Here is a 17,205-nt window from a genome sequence, read left to right on the forward strand (position 1 = left end):
AATACAATTTATTTTTGTAAAGCCCAAAATCACACAAGAAGTGCCGTAGTGGGCTTTAACAGGCCCCCTACCTCTTGACAGCCCCCCGGCCTTGACTCTCTAGGAAGACGAGGAAAAAACTCCCAAAAAATAAAACCCTTGTAGGGAAAAAAATGGAAGAAACTTTAGAAAAGGCAGTTCAAGGAGAGACCCCTTGTTTCCAGTGTCACAGGAGGCCGGGGGTCAGACCCAGCTGGGACGCCTGGAAGAAACGGGAGGTGGTCTATACGTCCCCCGGGCCACAAGGGGGCAACCGCCCTGGATGTTGAGGGGACCACGGGAAAGGAGCAAGGAGGCCACTTTGGCCACCACCAGGGGGCGCCCTGAGTATCGTGAAGCCCGGGCAACATGCACTTCCGCCACACCTGGGAAGATGGAGGAAGATCCTTCCAGCGATGCCCGGAGCGCTTCTGGGGGCAAGGGCAGGAAGTGCTGCTGGAAGGACATCATCAGGCACCTGGAGCAAATAAAAGGGGCTGCCTCACTCCAATTATGGTGCTGGAGCGGGATGAAGCTCCCAGGAGGAGAGGAAAGGCAGCCCACGGACAAGTGAAGGCCCGAGGGTTAGGGTGTTGGTGTGGGAAGCACTGCGAGTGTGCGGGACGTTATTTGTGGAGAAATCAAAGTGTGTGTGTTTGTGAAGAGTTGGCGTCTGTTTGGTTGTGTCCGGGCTGAACCTCTCACACCAGGTAGGTTGGGCGTCTAGTGGGGGTCAATACAATAGAATGCACAGAACAAATCCTCAATACAGTATAAAAATAAAAATATTACAAGTACGGAGCAGAATTTAACAGAAGATAATAATAATACATTTTATTTATATAGCGCCTTTCCCATGCTCAAGACACTTACAGAATATAAGGTATACAGTGCATTGTACAAACCAAATAAATAAATAAAGAAGATTAAGACAGTAAACTCCGAGAAAAGCCTAACAGACATCATAACTGATGGTCCCGCACACACACACACACACGCGCACACACACACACACACACACACACACACACACACAGGTTACATGAGCATCTTGACAGAGAGGTAAACTGAGAGAATGACGTCAAGTCGAGCTAAAAGCCTTCCTGAACAGATGAGTTCTGAGTTGTTTTTTAAAAGAATTCATGGAGTCAGCTGACCTGATTCATTTCGGTCGGTCATTTCAGAGTCTGGGCACTCGCTATACAGCTGAAGGCCCTGCTGTCACCCATGGAGTGTAGATTAGCAGGGGACACAACAAGATTGCCAGAATCAGAGGACCTTAGTGGGCAGACAGGCACATAGTGATGGAGAAGGTCACTGATGTAGTTTGGCGCGAGCTTATTTAAGGCTTTGTAGGTTATTAGTAGGATTTGATATTCGATTCTGTAAGACACAGGGAGCCAGTGAAGATGGAGCAGGATGGGTGTGATGTGCTCACTGCTGCTGCAGGTTCCAGTCAGGACTCTTGCAGCCGAGTTTTGAATAAGCTGGAGCTGTGATATAAGATTAGAAGGGGCGCCTGCCAGCAGCGAGTTACAATAATTGATGATATCCCATAATACAATTTGGATTTGTTTAGAGTCCCGGAGACCTCAGCCATCAAGCTGCCTCCCCCCTATTGGCCATTCCACAGCTCTCGGCCAGCCAATCCGATGAAAGGACTCCTCTACCCGATGATTCCAGCAATCCTCCATCAGGGATGACTTTACCTTAGGCAGGCAAAACAACTTGGCAGGTGGGCCGTGGGCACCAAGTGCCACATTTGAGTACCGAGAAGAGAAACAGAACAGGTGAGGGTTAGTAACAAATTATAACTCTCATGTTACTTATGTTTTAGTGCTAATGACAGTCTGGACAGTTGATCAGCAGCTCTAGTCAGGGTGTGCTAAACTGAAGTGGTGAGTCTTCAGCCTGAGACCGAAGGGGCATCTCTTATAGAAGCAGGCAGACCACTCCACAGTTTAGGGGCCCTGTAACTAAAAGCTTGACCTCCCACCGTTATTTTATCAATCCTTGGAATCCTAAGCAGACCGGCATCTTGAGATCTTAATGTGCGCTCAGGTTTGTAAGTCATGAGGAGTTCAGATTTAGCCGATCTAAATGGTTTTCCACGTTTACACTCGACTTACTCAAAGTATCTATAGATTTTGAAGCAGAATTACAATCGAGATGTCGCACTGTCGTTGTTTTAATCTGTGAGTGCGCTGGCAAAGGGCAGGACTAAATCAAATGTAATTAAGTATAACAACTTCATTTAACGGAGTAAGCTGATGTAATGTGGGGGAAGAAGATGGATGGCGACCTACCTGGACTGTAAAACAAATTCACAGACAAAACAGGTATGGCTGGGGGGGTATGGGATGCTGACGGGGTCTTCAAGAGGCCCAGGGGTCTCCTCACTTGCAGCGATTGCTTTATAAAAAAAATGAACGTTAACATCGCCCAATGGGCACCTCAAAACAAAACGCCCGCCCCGAGTGATCCAAGGAAACGACAAGCGGACCGCCAAGGCTCGCTAATCAACTTGAGCAGCTGCCATAGAAACGAGACATTTAAATACAATAATAGAAAAAGAAGAAAAAGAAATCTTGAAACCAAGTAAGTAATTTGAAGGAGGATTAAAAGATCAAACTGCTAAATGAAAACTAATCTTGGGAGAGGAAGTGAATAATTCATTGGGTAAATGAAGGGGGGGGCAGAGTGGTGGGCATGCATTAGAAAACGGCAGAACGAGCAGCTGTTCAGCCTGTCCGGTGATGGTGGGCAGCGGGGGCGACACCTCGAATGGTCTCCTCACAAAAAGGGGGCCCAGATGTCGTGTTGTCCATCGTGTCCTGCAATGGCGCTCATTTAATCGAAGCGCGTGTGCCGTTCTTCCATTTTGGCTGGCGTCGCATTCAGATGATGAGCTTTGGGAAAACAATTGGGGGGATGGGGGGGTGGGGGGCACAGTAAGTCTCCATTATAAAATGGCTTCTTCATTTTATTGAAGAAGGGGGATAACAAAAGACATGCGGTGGGCTGGCGCCCTGCCCGGGGATTGTTCCCTGCCTTGTGCCCTGGGATTGGCTCCAGCAGACCTCCATGACCCTGTAGTTAGGATATAGCGGGTTGGATGATGGATGGATAACAAAAGAGCAAGAAGAGGAGATAAGCAAACGAAAAGGTCAGGACATCGTAATGGACGCTCGATTCAAAACCCCCAACTACAAGAAATGAACCAATCAGAAGCTTTGGAAAGAAAAAAACAGCAGAAGATAAACTCACCTGTCATAAGAGGACTACTGTGACGTCACACGCAATGTCCTGGTGACACTTGGTCAAAATGGTGCCCTGATGTCACTGCCATGCAGCCGTGAGGAAGACTCCTTTGGACGTTATCGAGTGACCTGAGATGAAGCCTGGGCTCCTTCATGTGTGTCTCTTCAGAGGGTCCTTTGGTAATAATAATAATAATAATAATAATAAGTTACATTTATTGAGCGCCTTTCACAAACCCAAGGTCGCTTTACACACAGAGTAAAAAATAAATAAATACAATTACACAGATGACAAAAGTTCGTAGAAGAGGAAAGTTTTCAGTTGAGATTTAAAACTGCAGAAAGAGGAGCAAACTTGGAGAGACTGAGGAGGAGAGTTTCAGAATTGAGAGGCCACAGCACTGAAGGACAGGGTGGAGAGTCTGGTGGGTGGGACAGTAAGGAGATGACGGAGCGGGGACCTGAAAGAGCGGCAAGGAGTGTAAGGAGGAGGGCAAAGGTTATGTAGGGCTTTGACGATGAGAAGCAGAATCTTGAATTTAATCCTTGAAGGAACAGGTGACCAGTGAAGCTGTGAGAGAACAGGGGAGATGTGAGCAGAAGGCTTTGTGTGGCTGTGGACGTCTGAATGTACTGTAGCCTCTGTGTGGATTTTGTAGGGAAGCAGATGAAGAGGGAATTACAGTAATCAATATGAGACATGAGGACACAATGAACAAGAGCTTGAGCATCATTAAAAGACAGAAATGGACAGAGGTGGGCAATGTTACAGAAATGAAAGAATTAAATTTTGGACAGCACGGTGGCACAGTGGGTAGTACTGCTGCCTCGCAGTTAGGAGACCTGGGGTTCACTTCCCGGGTCCTCCCTGCGTGGAGTTTGCATGTTCTCCCCGTGTCTGTGTTGGTTTCCTCCCACAGTCCAAAGACATGCAGGTTAGGTGCATTGGTGATTCTTAATTATCCCTAATGTGTGCTTGGTCTGTGGGTGTGTGTGTGTGCCCTGCAGTGGGCTGGCGCCCTGCCTGGGATTTGTTATTGCCTTGCGCCCTGTGCTGGCTGGGATTGGCTCCAGCAGACCCCCCCGTGACCCTGTAGTTAGGATATAGCGGGTTGAATAATGACTGACTGACTGACCTAATGTGTGCGCTCAGAGTTAAGTGATGAATCAAACAAAACACCAAAGTTTCTGACAACAGCAGCAGGTTTGACAAGTGGACCATCAATAGAAATTGGATGCTTTAGAAAGTTGGGATTTTGGACCTACCAGTAACTGGCATTAAGTTTGAGAAAGTGATTTTCCATCAATAGTATAAGATTAGTGATGCAGTCAGTAAGTGTGCCGAGAGGTGAATCTGTAGGGGAGTCATGTGTACGAAGATATAACTGTCTATCATCTGCAAAACAGTGGAAGTTAAGAAAGATAGATAGACAGATTTTAGTATAGTAGGCAGGATAGATAGATAGATAGATATTAGAAACACTTTAGTATGCAATCAATGGTAGACAGATAGATATTAGTATAGTAGACAGGATAGACAGAAAGAGATAGATAGATAGATGTGAAAGGTACTATATGATAAATAGATAGATAGATAGATATTAGAAACACTTTAGTATGTAAGCAATGGTATGTGCATTCTTGCTGCGATGTAGAAGGGAGCTGAGTTTCCCTCTGTTACAGCGCGTCTGTGTGAAAACAGCAATGTCAGATGCGGGGTTGGGGTGTGTTTGGGCTCGTGAATGCGGCTGAGATAATAAAACTGACTAAAAAAAAAACCAAACCAAAGCTAACCTTTACAAGTATCATAAATTACACCGGCTGTTACAGACTGAAATCAAATGTATGTTTTTATTTTAAAATAGTAAGACTAAGAGCAGTTTACTTCTCAAAACAGAGTGGTGCAGGATCGAACTCGCGACCTTTTGATTCCCAGTCGGCAGCTGACTCCATTGCGCTACGGAGGCAGTCATAATAAACGGGTGTCAATTTTGCATGTTAAGGCGGCTTTTTGTTTCTGCAGTTATATTTTTGAATAAAAGCGCAATTGTTGTGTTAGATTTGTAGCTTTTGTGAAAGTATTTGATACTTCAGGCTTCATACATTATATAGTTTATGCCTACATTTTGTCATCTACTACTAGAATATAAAAAACGTTTCTGTTTTAACAATGTGTTGACACAGATTACTGTAGAAACAGAACAGACATGACATGCCAGTCTAAAACTCCACTTCACTCCCAGAAAATCAATCAAGGCAGGAGCTGGGAGAAGTTTGTGAACGTTCTAAGTCGGTGGGGGGATGGAATAGCTGGTTGCTTGCAGCCTGATTCTATCAGCACATTTAGATGACAAAAGACGCTGGTGGAGAGCTGTGAACGATTTTAAGAAGCGATTTAAGGTGGGATGGATTTATGAGTTTTTTCATAGGCTCTGGTAATTCTAGTGTTAACTGTGCACACTGCATTTCTGGACAAATGACTAAGTATCACAATAGCAAAGTGGTGGCTCTGAGGTAGGTATCTGCACTGGTGATCGGAAGGTTGCCGGTTTGAATCCCATAAAATGCCAAAAGGGACTCTGCTCTGTTGGGCCTTTGAGCAAGACCCTTAACCTGCAATTGCTGAGCACTTTGAGTAGTGGGAAAAGCGCTATATAAATGCAAAGAATTATTAATAGTTATAAACTGCTGCTAATCCTCCACCGCTCTGTCTCTCTTCTTGGTATCCTGCTGTACCACTTGGTGCCACTGCTCTACTGCCAAGATACATGACCAAGCTTCCTCCTGCCTGATTTCTGACTTTAAAATGGTTTTAGGGGAACAATTTCTTCCACAGTCTGCTTTTAGTCTCCTCTGCTTGTGGCTAAACAGGTTTAATTCTCTGAGGCTGTCATGGTAGGACATGTCCTGAAGCCCCATGATGCACTTGGCTGTTCTCCTCTGCACAGCTTCACGTGCTGCTATGTCTTTCTTGTAGTGTGGTGACCAGAACTGCACACAAAACTCCAGATGTGGTCTCCCTAGAGCTGTACGCTGTAGCCTGTAGCTTTAACCTGAAGTCTCTTGATATAAATTCAGTCGTTTGTACAGTAGAATCCATCATTTCAATTGCCTTTGTATTCACTTCTGCACATTGCTTAGATAATGAAAACATGACAACAGAAACCCCTAAATCCCTTCCAGAGTTTGCCTCCCGTAGCTCGGCGTCTCTTGTCTTGTATTTATAATTGAAGTGCCTTTTGTCCGCGTGTAGCACTTTGCATTTCTCTACAATAAACTGCATTTTCCAATTGTTTGGCCAGCTCTGAAGCTAGGAATCTCGTTTATAAAACTTTACATGGATTCAAGTGTGAAAAAAATGAGTATACCAAAAAAAATCAGGATTTACAAAACCTAGCGGATTCACATTTCTACAGAATTGAACTTTATAAATCACAATCATCTTGTAAATTTGCATAAGTGAACACATCTCGAACACTGCCTGGTTGCCACCCTGATATAGCCATATATGGAGCATGCTAATCAGTCTCATGCATATGCATTCACAATGCTCCAACCTTTCATTGGCTAGCAGAGCAAGTTCTCTTTTGACAGGTCAATACCTCAATGACTCTCCTCTGGGTTCAGGGGAGCAAGGAAAGGTATAAACCACCAGAGTCTGAGCGGATTACCGTCTGTCATCAGACACATTTAATGACGTGACTGCCATCGCAAAAAATGCAAAAAACATATGAAAAACTGAGGGTTCAGTCCAGTTCTCTTACCGACAAGCCTGCAACCCGAATATGGCACCATCAAGTCTGCCAAGGCTACTCTGCCTCCAAAGAAAATGAATCACGGGCTGACAGAGGCCATCGTGCCACACTAATCGTCAGTCTCATCTTGGCACCATACATGGAACATCACTGCTCACAGTTAACAAAAGCAGCTTCATTCTCGCGTGGTGCCCTTATTGCTAAATGAGTGCAGTCAAGTGCTCAGATTATGGTACGAGAACCGGACATGGCTGCAAACGTACTTTTTAATGCTGGTTCGCAAAAACAGGTTTTATGTACAGTATGTGCACACACACCATACAAAAATGGATGTTTTGCCTCACCAGTTGGTTTAACAGCTTCCAACATAGCATGGCATGACACAGTGAAGCAAGGTTGAGATAGCACCTACTGGTTTGTCGACCAGTTCCTTGAGAAGTGACAGCTTGTAACTGATACAAACTGACGAATAACCAAAAAAAGATCTTCAGTCCAAATCAGTCTCTTGAAAAGGGAATTAAAAACACAGTTTGTACGTCACATTCATCACTTTTAAGGTGGAATATGCATCTGACATCAACACAAATTTTATTAGCAGCTCTTGGATAGGAATGATTAAATGTGTGGGCCATCATTTAGCTGCTTTAGATGCAGGTCCTTTCTTGATCACTAGTGTTGTCTTCTTCCAGTTTCTCTGAAGTATTGCATATGTCTGGGTCAGAACTGCCTTAAATATATGCAGTTGCCTCGTCAGGTTTTCCGTTACACATCTCAAGGTTGCGTGGACAGCGGCATACGCACATTTCAAGGCTCTTTTTGTGTGAATGAAAGTTTTACAAATGTGGCCCCAGGTGGTCTTGAATTATTTTGTTGCCGCCCACTATCTGTGATTCCTTCAATTTTAGTATCATCTGCAAATTTTACAAATTTACTAACTGCATCAAAATCAGTATCACTAAACTAAAACGGCAAAAGTAACAGTCCAAGGACAGACCCCCTGAGTGACTCCACTGATGTCACCCTGTTCTCCTCTTTTCTGTACTCTGTTTACTGCCATGTAACCAACCAGATTTTTTTTTTTAGGTGCTCTCTGGTGCCTGTGGCTTCTTGTTTCAGAATTAGCCTTTGGTGTAGGACCTGGAACAATGACTTTTAGAAAGCCTAGGGAAATTATGGTGTATGCTTAGTTTTTGCTAAATACTGCGGTTACCTATTAAAAAAAATCTAAAAGATTACAATACCTTCCTGTCATAAACCCATACCAGTAATGGCACACTGCACGATAATGTGCAGTGAATACACTTGACTTGAGCATTCCTAGTTTTTCTCCTCTTTCTCTCTACGTTTACTCGGAGGTTGATGCACTTCTTTCTTCCTAAGCAGCTCTTCTTTTCTCCACTCTAGCGGCCCACTGCTTCTCTTCTTTTGTCAGCATCTTTCTGCGTTAAAACTGATTAAGTCAGTGTTTGTGTTGCAATTACTTTGTACGTTTTGTTTGATTTTTCACTTAAGCAGTCTTTAATCTGCCTCAAGAATGATTTAAGATATGAAGAGGTAGGGGAAGTGATGGCGAAGGTGGTAGGGAGGAGAATGGCGCCCGTACACATGTGGCACACAGCCACCCTACTGGATGCTGCCGAGAGTTGATTCTACAATAAAATAAAACAAAAATAAGAAGAGGAATAACCTTGGAGGTCGATCATCACCCTAAGAGCGGATGATAGACGTCACGTAGTGTATGTGTACCAAATTTCAGGTCAATAGTTCAAATGGTTTGCAAGCTACAGGTGATTTAAAATCCTGGACAGACAAACAAACAGCCATGGTAGCGTATTATATATAAAGATATTTTCATACAAGTATTTTTCTAAATTATTTCTGGTTATAATTTCAAAAATTTTATATAGTACAGCAGTAAGATTTATTGGTCTGCAAATATAAGGATCCATTCTGTCTCTTCTGAAGTCTGGATTCACATTTGCAACTTTCTAGTCCTCAGGTAGTTCTCTCTTCTCAAATAAGGGATCAAAAATGCTTAATAAACTTCTCACACCTAGATTTAAATCAAAAACCACATTCAATCTGTGAAAATTGGGTATCTGTTTAAATTTCACAGCCAGCCAGTTCACTCCTGTCTCTCTTGATCTGATCATTGGTGTGAAACAGTTATCCCCAGTGCATTTCATGACTGCTCCTTAAATTTCTTTGAAGACCACGAGTGTGGTGTCATCACTTAAGGCCAAGAACAACTTTCACTAACCTGTTTAAAAATGAGGCTGCTGATTAGAGCCAATATGCTTACTGTTCCTTATGTGGGTAGGCAATACTGCTAAACTCTATATTTCTAAGAAATACTCTCCCACACATAACCTTTAACTTGACACTCAATAGTGCCTTTAAGCGCTCTAAGCAATATTTTACACTTGTAAAACTCAAAAAGTCAATCAGCCCAAAGTAAAAGGCTACAATGCTTACCGTACAAAGTGAGCAACAATCAATATGATCTGACATTTACTTTCCTGCCACTGCAAACTGAAAAAGCTCATTTAATTCTTTGTTTTTCCATTCTCAAGACCAACCCTGATTGTCATTTCCAGCCACTGCTAAAACTGAGCCTGAAAACGCGATTGATCCTTTTCTGATTTTGCCAAATAACAGTGTTATCCTTTGAAATTCTTCACATTAAATTTTAATCAAACATAGTCTGTCCTCGTCCAACATCAGTATTTAGGCCTTTCGAGACATCTATCGATTGTGTGTTACTATGAGGTGATGCTTACCAATTTACATTTTTTGCAATGTGAGTACAATCACACATCCATGTTTCCATAATGAAAGGAGCTGAAACAGGAATCAGGGATCATTATTATATCATGGTCTAATATTCCTTCTTCCATTTGCCGATTTAGGAGAATCAGTATTTTTCTGGCACTTCGAAACAACCAGAAGATTCTTCAAAAACAAACACAGTCCCTTAAGAATTTCATGTATGTTTCAATAGAATTGTTAAGCTCACCTCCATTTCTAAATGGAGAATACTGCAATTACATAAAGTGCTGTTAATATGGTCTTTTTTCTACAAGTGCAAAAATAACATTCTTAAAAGAATCTTAAACCCAAATATACAGTATATATATTTTTAAAATATATTTTACTTACCCAATGTGGATTGTGCTACAAGTCAAACTTTCGCAGAAATTTGTAGGATAACAGATTATGAATAAGGTGATGAAGAAATGCATTCATTTTGAATGAAAGGAAAAATAAAATCTGAAAAACAAAATCCTTAACATAAAAATACTACGAACTGGATAAAAGTTTGTAGTGATGATCAATAAAAAAAAATAAATCATATTTTAATGCAGAATGGAGATAAAAGTTTCTGATAGAATGGGTATCTAGGAAGAGCAACACTGAACCACAGCAAACAGTATAAAAACATCTATAAAAAAATCAAATTTTACTTGTATCACATAATCCACATGTTGTCATCCAGTTTTATGTTCATAACAGGAAAAATGCATGTATTTTTACTAAAATGTTGCAAATCTCAGCAGTGCACAAAGAGGAAATGTGTTCACATGGGTTCAAGTATTACCTTCAATGTGCTTCAATTCATATCAAAGTTTCAGGGACTGCAGCCAAACCTGGATGGTTCAACAGTCCATTACAGAGCCAACTCGCGCACACACACCAAAGCATCACCAATTTACAATGTAATATATAAACCTTTGGTATGTGAGAAGAAATCTAGAGACATGAAGAGAAGGATCAAAGTTATCTTAAATCATTCTGACATTCTCAGCCAACTGCTTCTATGAGCTGTTCCTTTCAAAGTGCATTGTTGGAAACAAAAAAAAAAAAAACACAATGTAAAAACTATAGAAAAAATGTTGATGAAAAGTTATACAAGGCTGAAAGAGTAACACCATAAATGTCATGCTTAATAAACAAATGATACAGTTAGATGGAATTGGAGAGGAAAGAAAAACTTCCACCTGACAAGGACACAAGAGAAAATAAACCTCTAGGGGTTCCAAGGCCAAATATGTCAAGAGATTACAGGTTAGAGCAACATGAGAAGTCATGTGCAGACATTCATGCCACCATACGAGTTATCTTACACGCACACTGACAAAACGAAAATTGTTATCAGAAGCAGTGATAAGGTATTGCATAAAAATCAACATGGGAGATCAGTATTTCCATGTAAGCAAATGATTAGGTTTGCAAATTTCTTAATTCTTGCAGTTGCAATTGGGGGGCAACTCAATGGGCTCACTACTTGGGATTGGAGAAAAGTGACCTTAGAAATGCTTCTACTGCCCTCTATAACATTGGGATATTAGGCTTTCATTTTGCACTCATATAATGAGACTGAGCTGTTTCAAGGCAAAGAAATAAAACTCACAGATCATAGCACTGGAGAGTGGTGACCTGTTGCATGTCGATGCAAGAAAGAATTTCACTGTACTCTGTACACGTGACAAAATTGGCCTTATGAATCTATGAAGGCCACCACACCTTGCACATACAATATGAAATTATGACACCCATCAAAAACACTTGGCAACAGTTTGATAAACACAAAGACAAAAGAAATGCTTGAAACGAAAGAAGAACCCACATTTTATTGCACTTAAGTTATAAGAAAATAAAAATTCTAAATGAATCAAATGATAGACACAATCCCTTTAAGGTTTCTCTGTCTGTTATGTCAGGCAGTTACATTAAATGAAATTAAAACACCTTGAAATCTGATTTCTTAAACCAGATTATAAATTAACAGAAATAAGGAGAGGAGAGGAAAAAACAGCTTTTTTAATATACAGTGTTAAACCACTTTCACAGTTCAGCTTGAGTTATGTGGCTCTCGGAGAATGAGGCAAATCATTTGGCTACTCTTTTCCTGTTTTTTTTTACCCATGGTGCTTTGCATTTACACAACAACTTTAACTGCACTGTCCATTCAGTAGCTTGCAGAAATCATATGTAACATCTGTAATACTTTTAATACTAAGACTGACCCGCAAGGCTTAAATCCATTATTTATTAAAAAATATTCTGTCAGTATTTGCTTTTTTGTGTGTGTACATATACATATATATTTATTTAATCTCTCTGTACATACATACACACACTATATATACTGTACTTATACACACACATAGACACACCTATGAATGCATCTACAATAGTGCATGTATTCGTATATATTTACATATACATACAGTATACATATTATATACACATAAAACACCTTTTCATTCCTTGCAAATACACCACAACCCACAAAGCAATAAAATTTCCCCAGAGAACAGGCTGAAAGACCTTTGTCCTAAGGAATGTGTTTACATGTTTTTTCTGAATCCGAAGCACACACAGATTAGATTTTTTTTTTGTTTATTTGTTACTTGCAAATTCATTTGTCTGTCTGCCCAAAACATCCTTACTTTCAAGCCTCTTAGAGGCACATTTGGCTCAAGTTTCAGTGGCAAAATTTTATTTATCTTGTTTCTCTTTTGCAAAGTCCAAACGAGTAATTTTGGAATTCAGTCTGAGACTAAAACGTCACAGCAATAGGAGTCTCAACCATTTTTTTTTTTTTTTTAAAAACACACATCTTTTTTAGCAGCATAAATAAGGTTTGGCCACTGGGAATACAGTTCAGGGATGGGATGCCATTCCTGTTAACTTTGAGACACACCCTCCCCTACATAGCACCAGCATTGAGGAACTAACCCAGCCAGACACTGACAAGAAAGAACAAGGAAAAAGGAAGAGGAAAAAAAAAAAAAAAGGTGAGGGGGTGAGAAAAAAACATTTGCGCAATAAACCCAGAATTAGAAAGAAAAGCAACAAAGAAAACCAAAACGCACACAAGTAGAGAGAAACAGAGTATAAAGAGAAACAGGTTAATACTGTGACTGATTGTTGTTGGCAACATTAGGCAAAGATTTCATTGTATTGATCAAATGTACAAAATAACTAAAAATTCACAGTACATTTTCTCTTTTTTAAAAACCAGGAAACATAAGGGAAAAAAAAAAAAAACAACAAAAAATATATATAACTGAGGCAAATGCCTCCTGGTTTGACTGCTGACCAGTCCTTCTGTTTTCTTGTAGATAAGCTCTCTTTTTATTTTACACTATAAACATTTTACATGAATGTTTGTTGATTTATTTAACATCTTGATGCAGCAAAGAATCCATAAAATGGGTTCCTGTTTATATGGGAAATAAAAATATACATAACGGTTGCATCAGGCTTGAGTGAACAAGTCTCTCTGTGCTGAGGTGCCCTTAAACTGAAGAGGAAATTTCTTGTGATGATGACAGATACAGAGTGTGCATGTCAGTTATAAATACGAACTCCCTCTTCTGTTGTCTTCCGCAGCAGACTACAACTCTTCACCACTGCATTCTGTTTTCCACAGGCCAGCACCCTCCTCTTTTACCAAGAACCCAAAACCTGGGTAGGATGGGAAGAGTTGGAAGTGGGTGTGTATTGGCAGGGATGATGGGTAGGGCATGTGTGTAAAGTGTAATGCGTAGACATTTCAAAATCTGTGCGTCTCTGTAACTCTCACTCTCGTCCTTCATTTCATATCCACATCAAAGTCCAGCACAAGCAGCTTGGTCTCTTCTGTGCCATTGCGACTGCCCACTGCACACACTAATTTGGTGTTAGATGCCCGGATGCGCCATACTACTCCACCACTGCCACCACTCTCCAATGTTACCAAGTTCCGGATAAACTCTCCCGTTTTTAGGTCCCACAGTTTCACAGTCCCATCATCTGAGCTGGTAATTACAAAGTTCTTGTTAAACTGAAGGCAGGTCACAGCACTTTGATGTTTGTGGGGGCCTGGAGATACACACAAAAGAATTACAATTAATGTTCATTAAAAATGGCAAGAGAAAAAACATTTCTACACTACTGTAGTTAGATGGACTTAATGGTCTCCTCACAATAAAAGAACTTCTTACATTATATACCTAGCCTTCAAAAATGATGCAAATTCATTTGAGCAGATGGTGCTATAATGATTTCATTTGGACAGATGCTGTTAAAATAAATAAGAAATCACTGAAGGAAAAAAAAAGAATTATAAAGATGTGTAACATTAAACCCTTTTACAGTATTAATGCATGGCAGTGGGATGGTGAAATGCAATCCTCACATTATGTTCCAAGTAAAACTTTTTTAAATTATACAGCAGTTACAAATAGCAATTTTAGAACAAATGGGAGTACAAAAGGACAAAAAATTCAGTGAATATTTAATTTAAAAAGGAAATATTACATTCTGAAGAAACTCTTAAGAGCTTTGCAAAGAGATTCACTTTACTTTGCTACTTATTGTAACCTTCAAGTGTACCACAGATGTAAGACTGTAAACATTCCTGAAGCAACAATTATCTTTTGACATCTTGTTTAGCATAATTATCTTTTGATATCATTTAGCATATTACTGTCTTAAGAATCTGTATTACACGTCAATATTACTGACAAAAGACACACAAAAAGACACGCGTTCAAATGACGTTTTAAACTATAGAGTTTGAGAAGACATTATTAAAACTACAAAATCCAAACCTAAAAAACAAAAGCCAATTGCGGCCCATAACAGTTATTAATACAACTGTAATCAAAATGTAACCAGAGGACCAGAGAAGGCATTGTTCCATAAACTTGCACATCTGTGCTGCTTCAATAGTCACCAATGTTTCCCAAGGCCTTTCTCCCCCATGCAAGACTTGTCAAAATGCATGCTCAACATATTATAATGAGCACAGTTGACTGCTTCATGACCCAGTTATCTACCTAACCTAGAAAATCCCAGATGAACACCCTGCTGAGAACCCCAATGCCATCCTGTCCCAGCTCCAAACTTTGACTGAACAAAATAATTAAATGAGAGACAGTTCAGCTTATCTTATTAGATCAACCAGAAAAACTGAATATTTATAAATGTATTAGGCATAATCAAAAATGCAAACTGGAAACTTACAAAGCAAGTTTAACACAGGGCCATACAGTTTAAAGATCACAAGGTACATTGAGATAATTTACAAAGGACAGGAATCTATTTTCTGTCACAAAAGATGAAACTCCAAGACATTGGAATGAAAAAAATAATGGCGTGCTCTGCTACAAAATCTGTTCTTCAGTGTTGAAGCCTGCTAATAAAGAACTCTGAATAATAAAGCTGCAGCCTCACAACGGTGCCAGCGCGTAAAGGCCAGCGCACATACTGTATCTCCCCAAAAAGACATTAAACTGCCTGATTAAAAGTATTTTATTTCTTACTGTTTGTAAATGCACAACTTTACAGCTTTCTAGTAATAAAGTCTAAATAATACATAGAATAAAGTCTATTTTATGTCTATGTAGAGTTTAGTTCTTTTGACTAATTAGACTCAGTTGCTACAACTACACATTCTGTAATCAATAATGAGACAGGAATTAGCAGCCTACGATGCAAGTCATAAAATACTAAAAATATGCCCCACTGATAGGCATATAATAGAACTTTGGTGATGGTAAGTCTAAAGACTTGGTGCATAAAAAAAAGTTAAGAATGTAAATAAATGTGCCAAAACCAAGGACTGAGGTATGCATTTAATCTTGATATAAAGCAAGAAGGGAAATTATAAAAATTAACCACTGTGAATGTCTGAAAAAGCCACTCATTTGTGTGAATATGGTAGATTCATCCAAATGCCTCTTTAGCACAGAATACTAAAAAGGTTGAAACAGAATTTAAACACAGCAGCTTTTACTGTCTATGGGGACAGTAACGTAAGCCATCAATAAAGAATTAAGTTTGAAGAAAATTGATGAAGCTGCAAATGAAATGGACAGTTCAAGCATGAGTAATTTTCACCAAATTACAAACATTATTACTTTTTACATTTACTTATTTGGCTGGTGCCTTTATTTAAGACGACTTACAATATTTATGATACAATTGGTTGCATTTCTTTTGTTTTTCCAATTGGACCACAGGCAAGTCAAGTGACTAGCTCAAAGTCACACGGTGTCGGTAGTGAGACTTGAACCCACAACCTCAGGGTTTGAAGTCCAAAGCTTTAACCACTGCACCACACTACCTTTTAGTGTTTTGACTGAGCAACTACTCTGACAGTCAAAAATCTCAAAGCAAAAATTACAAGGAAATCAAAATAGTAATGTTAAAAAAGTGAGGTAGAGCATGTATTAGACTTTGCTAAATTACCTTGGGGAAACCTAAATTATTAAATTTTTACAACACAAACACCACAGTGATGTATCTGTATATTATTTGTCCTACAACTTCTGCAATGCTTAAACTAATTAATCTTGGGTAATCTTAACTCACCTTGCAATGTCTGCAAACACTGTCCTGTTTTGATATCCCAGATTTTAACAGTAGAGTCTGCATTCCCAGAGACCAAAATGTTGTCTTTCAGTTCCATCCCACTAGTCAGTGACTGATGCCCTGTTAACGTGTGAATGCAGTTTCCTGTCTCCACATCCCACACTCTGATAGAAGTGTCTAGTGAGCCACTTACAACATGGATGCCGTCAAACTGTGCAGTTAAAAAACAAAAAAAACACACAATCATTAAATATGTTAATTTAATATTAAAAAACCCCACTGCAGTGCAAATTCCAATGTGGCAGAAAAGTACATTAATATTAAAAAGTTACAAATAATCAGTCCTACTAGTTTGACCTCAAAGACTAAGAACCTGGCTATACCTACGATTGTACCTTACCGACTTTTAATATTTCCTCACCATACAACAACTTATGAGAAAATAGTTTCGACTGTCATGATGCAAAAAAATCCGTTTTTAAAATTTTAATTTTGCCTGATAAATATATCAGAAAAGAGTCATTTGCATATGTAAAAATACCCTAGAATTTTAATAAGTTGTACTCTCTCTATAGTAAACCACAATTTATCTGAAACAACTGACAAGTCTGGTCTATTCTTTGTTTTGCACTTTTATATTTAATAGCAATGAAGAGTGCGATATAAGAATAAACAGAACTGAATAAGTAAAAAGTGATCTATATATTGTGAATTTACATTTGCATAATATTTTGGAACCCATTATTGCCGTTCCCTGCTTAATTATATAAAAAAAATACACTTTTATAGTTGTTCAATTCTTTACA

The 17,205-nt window shown here is 39.6% G+C and overlaps 1 protein-coding gene across 3 annotated transcripts in view; it reads right to left on the bottom strand.

Annotated features, from left to right (window-relative positions):
• Nucleotides 1-11,638: 11,638 nt before the first annotated feature.
• The window catches only part of fbxw7 (F-box and WD repeat domain containing 7), a 361,272-nt gene continuing 355,705 nt past the window's right edge, over nucleotides 11,639-17,205 (bottom strand). For all 3 annotated transcript variants that reach the window (XM_039750255.1, XM_039750256.1, XM_039750258.1), the window contains 2 exons: nucleotides 16,400-16,610; nucleotides 11,639-13,903 (listed from right to left, as the gene is read on the bottom strand). In XM_039750255.1, the coding sequence (XP_039606189.1) occupies nucleotides 13,635-13,903; nucleotides 16,400-16,610 (480 nt within the window). In that variant the 3' untranslated portion in view covers nucleotides 11,639-13,634. The remainder of the gene's footprint in view (nucleotides 13,904-16,399; nucleotides 16,611-17,205) is intronic.

Source organism: Polypterus senegalus, chromosome 4 (genome assembly GCF_016835505.1).
Source record: "Polypterus senegalus isolate Bchr_013 chromosome 4, ASM1683550v1, whole genome shotgun sequence".
Taxonomy (NCBI): domain Eukaryota; kingdom Metazoa; phylum Chordata; class Cladistia; order Polypteriformes; family Polypteridae; genus Polypterus; species Polypterus senegalus.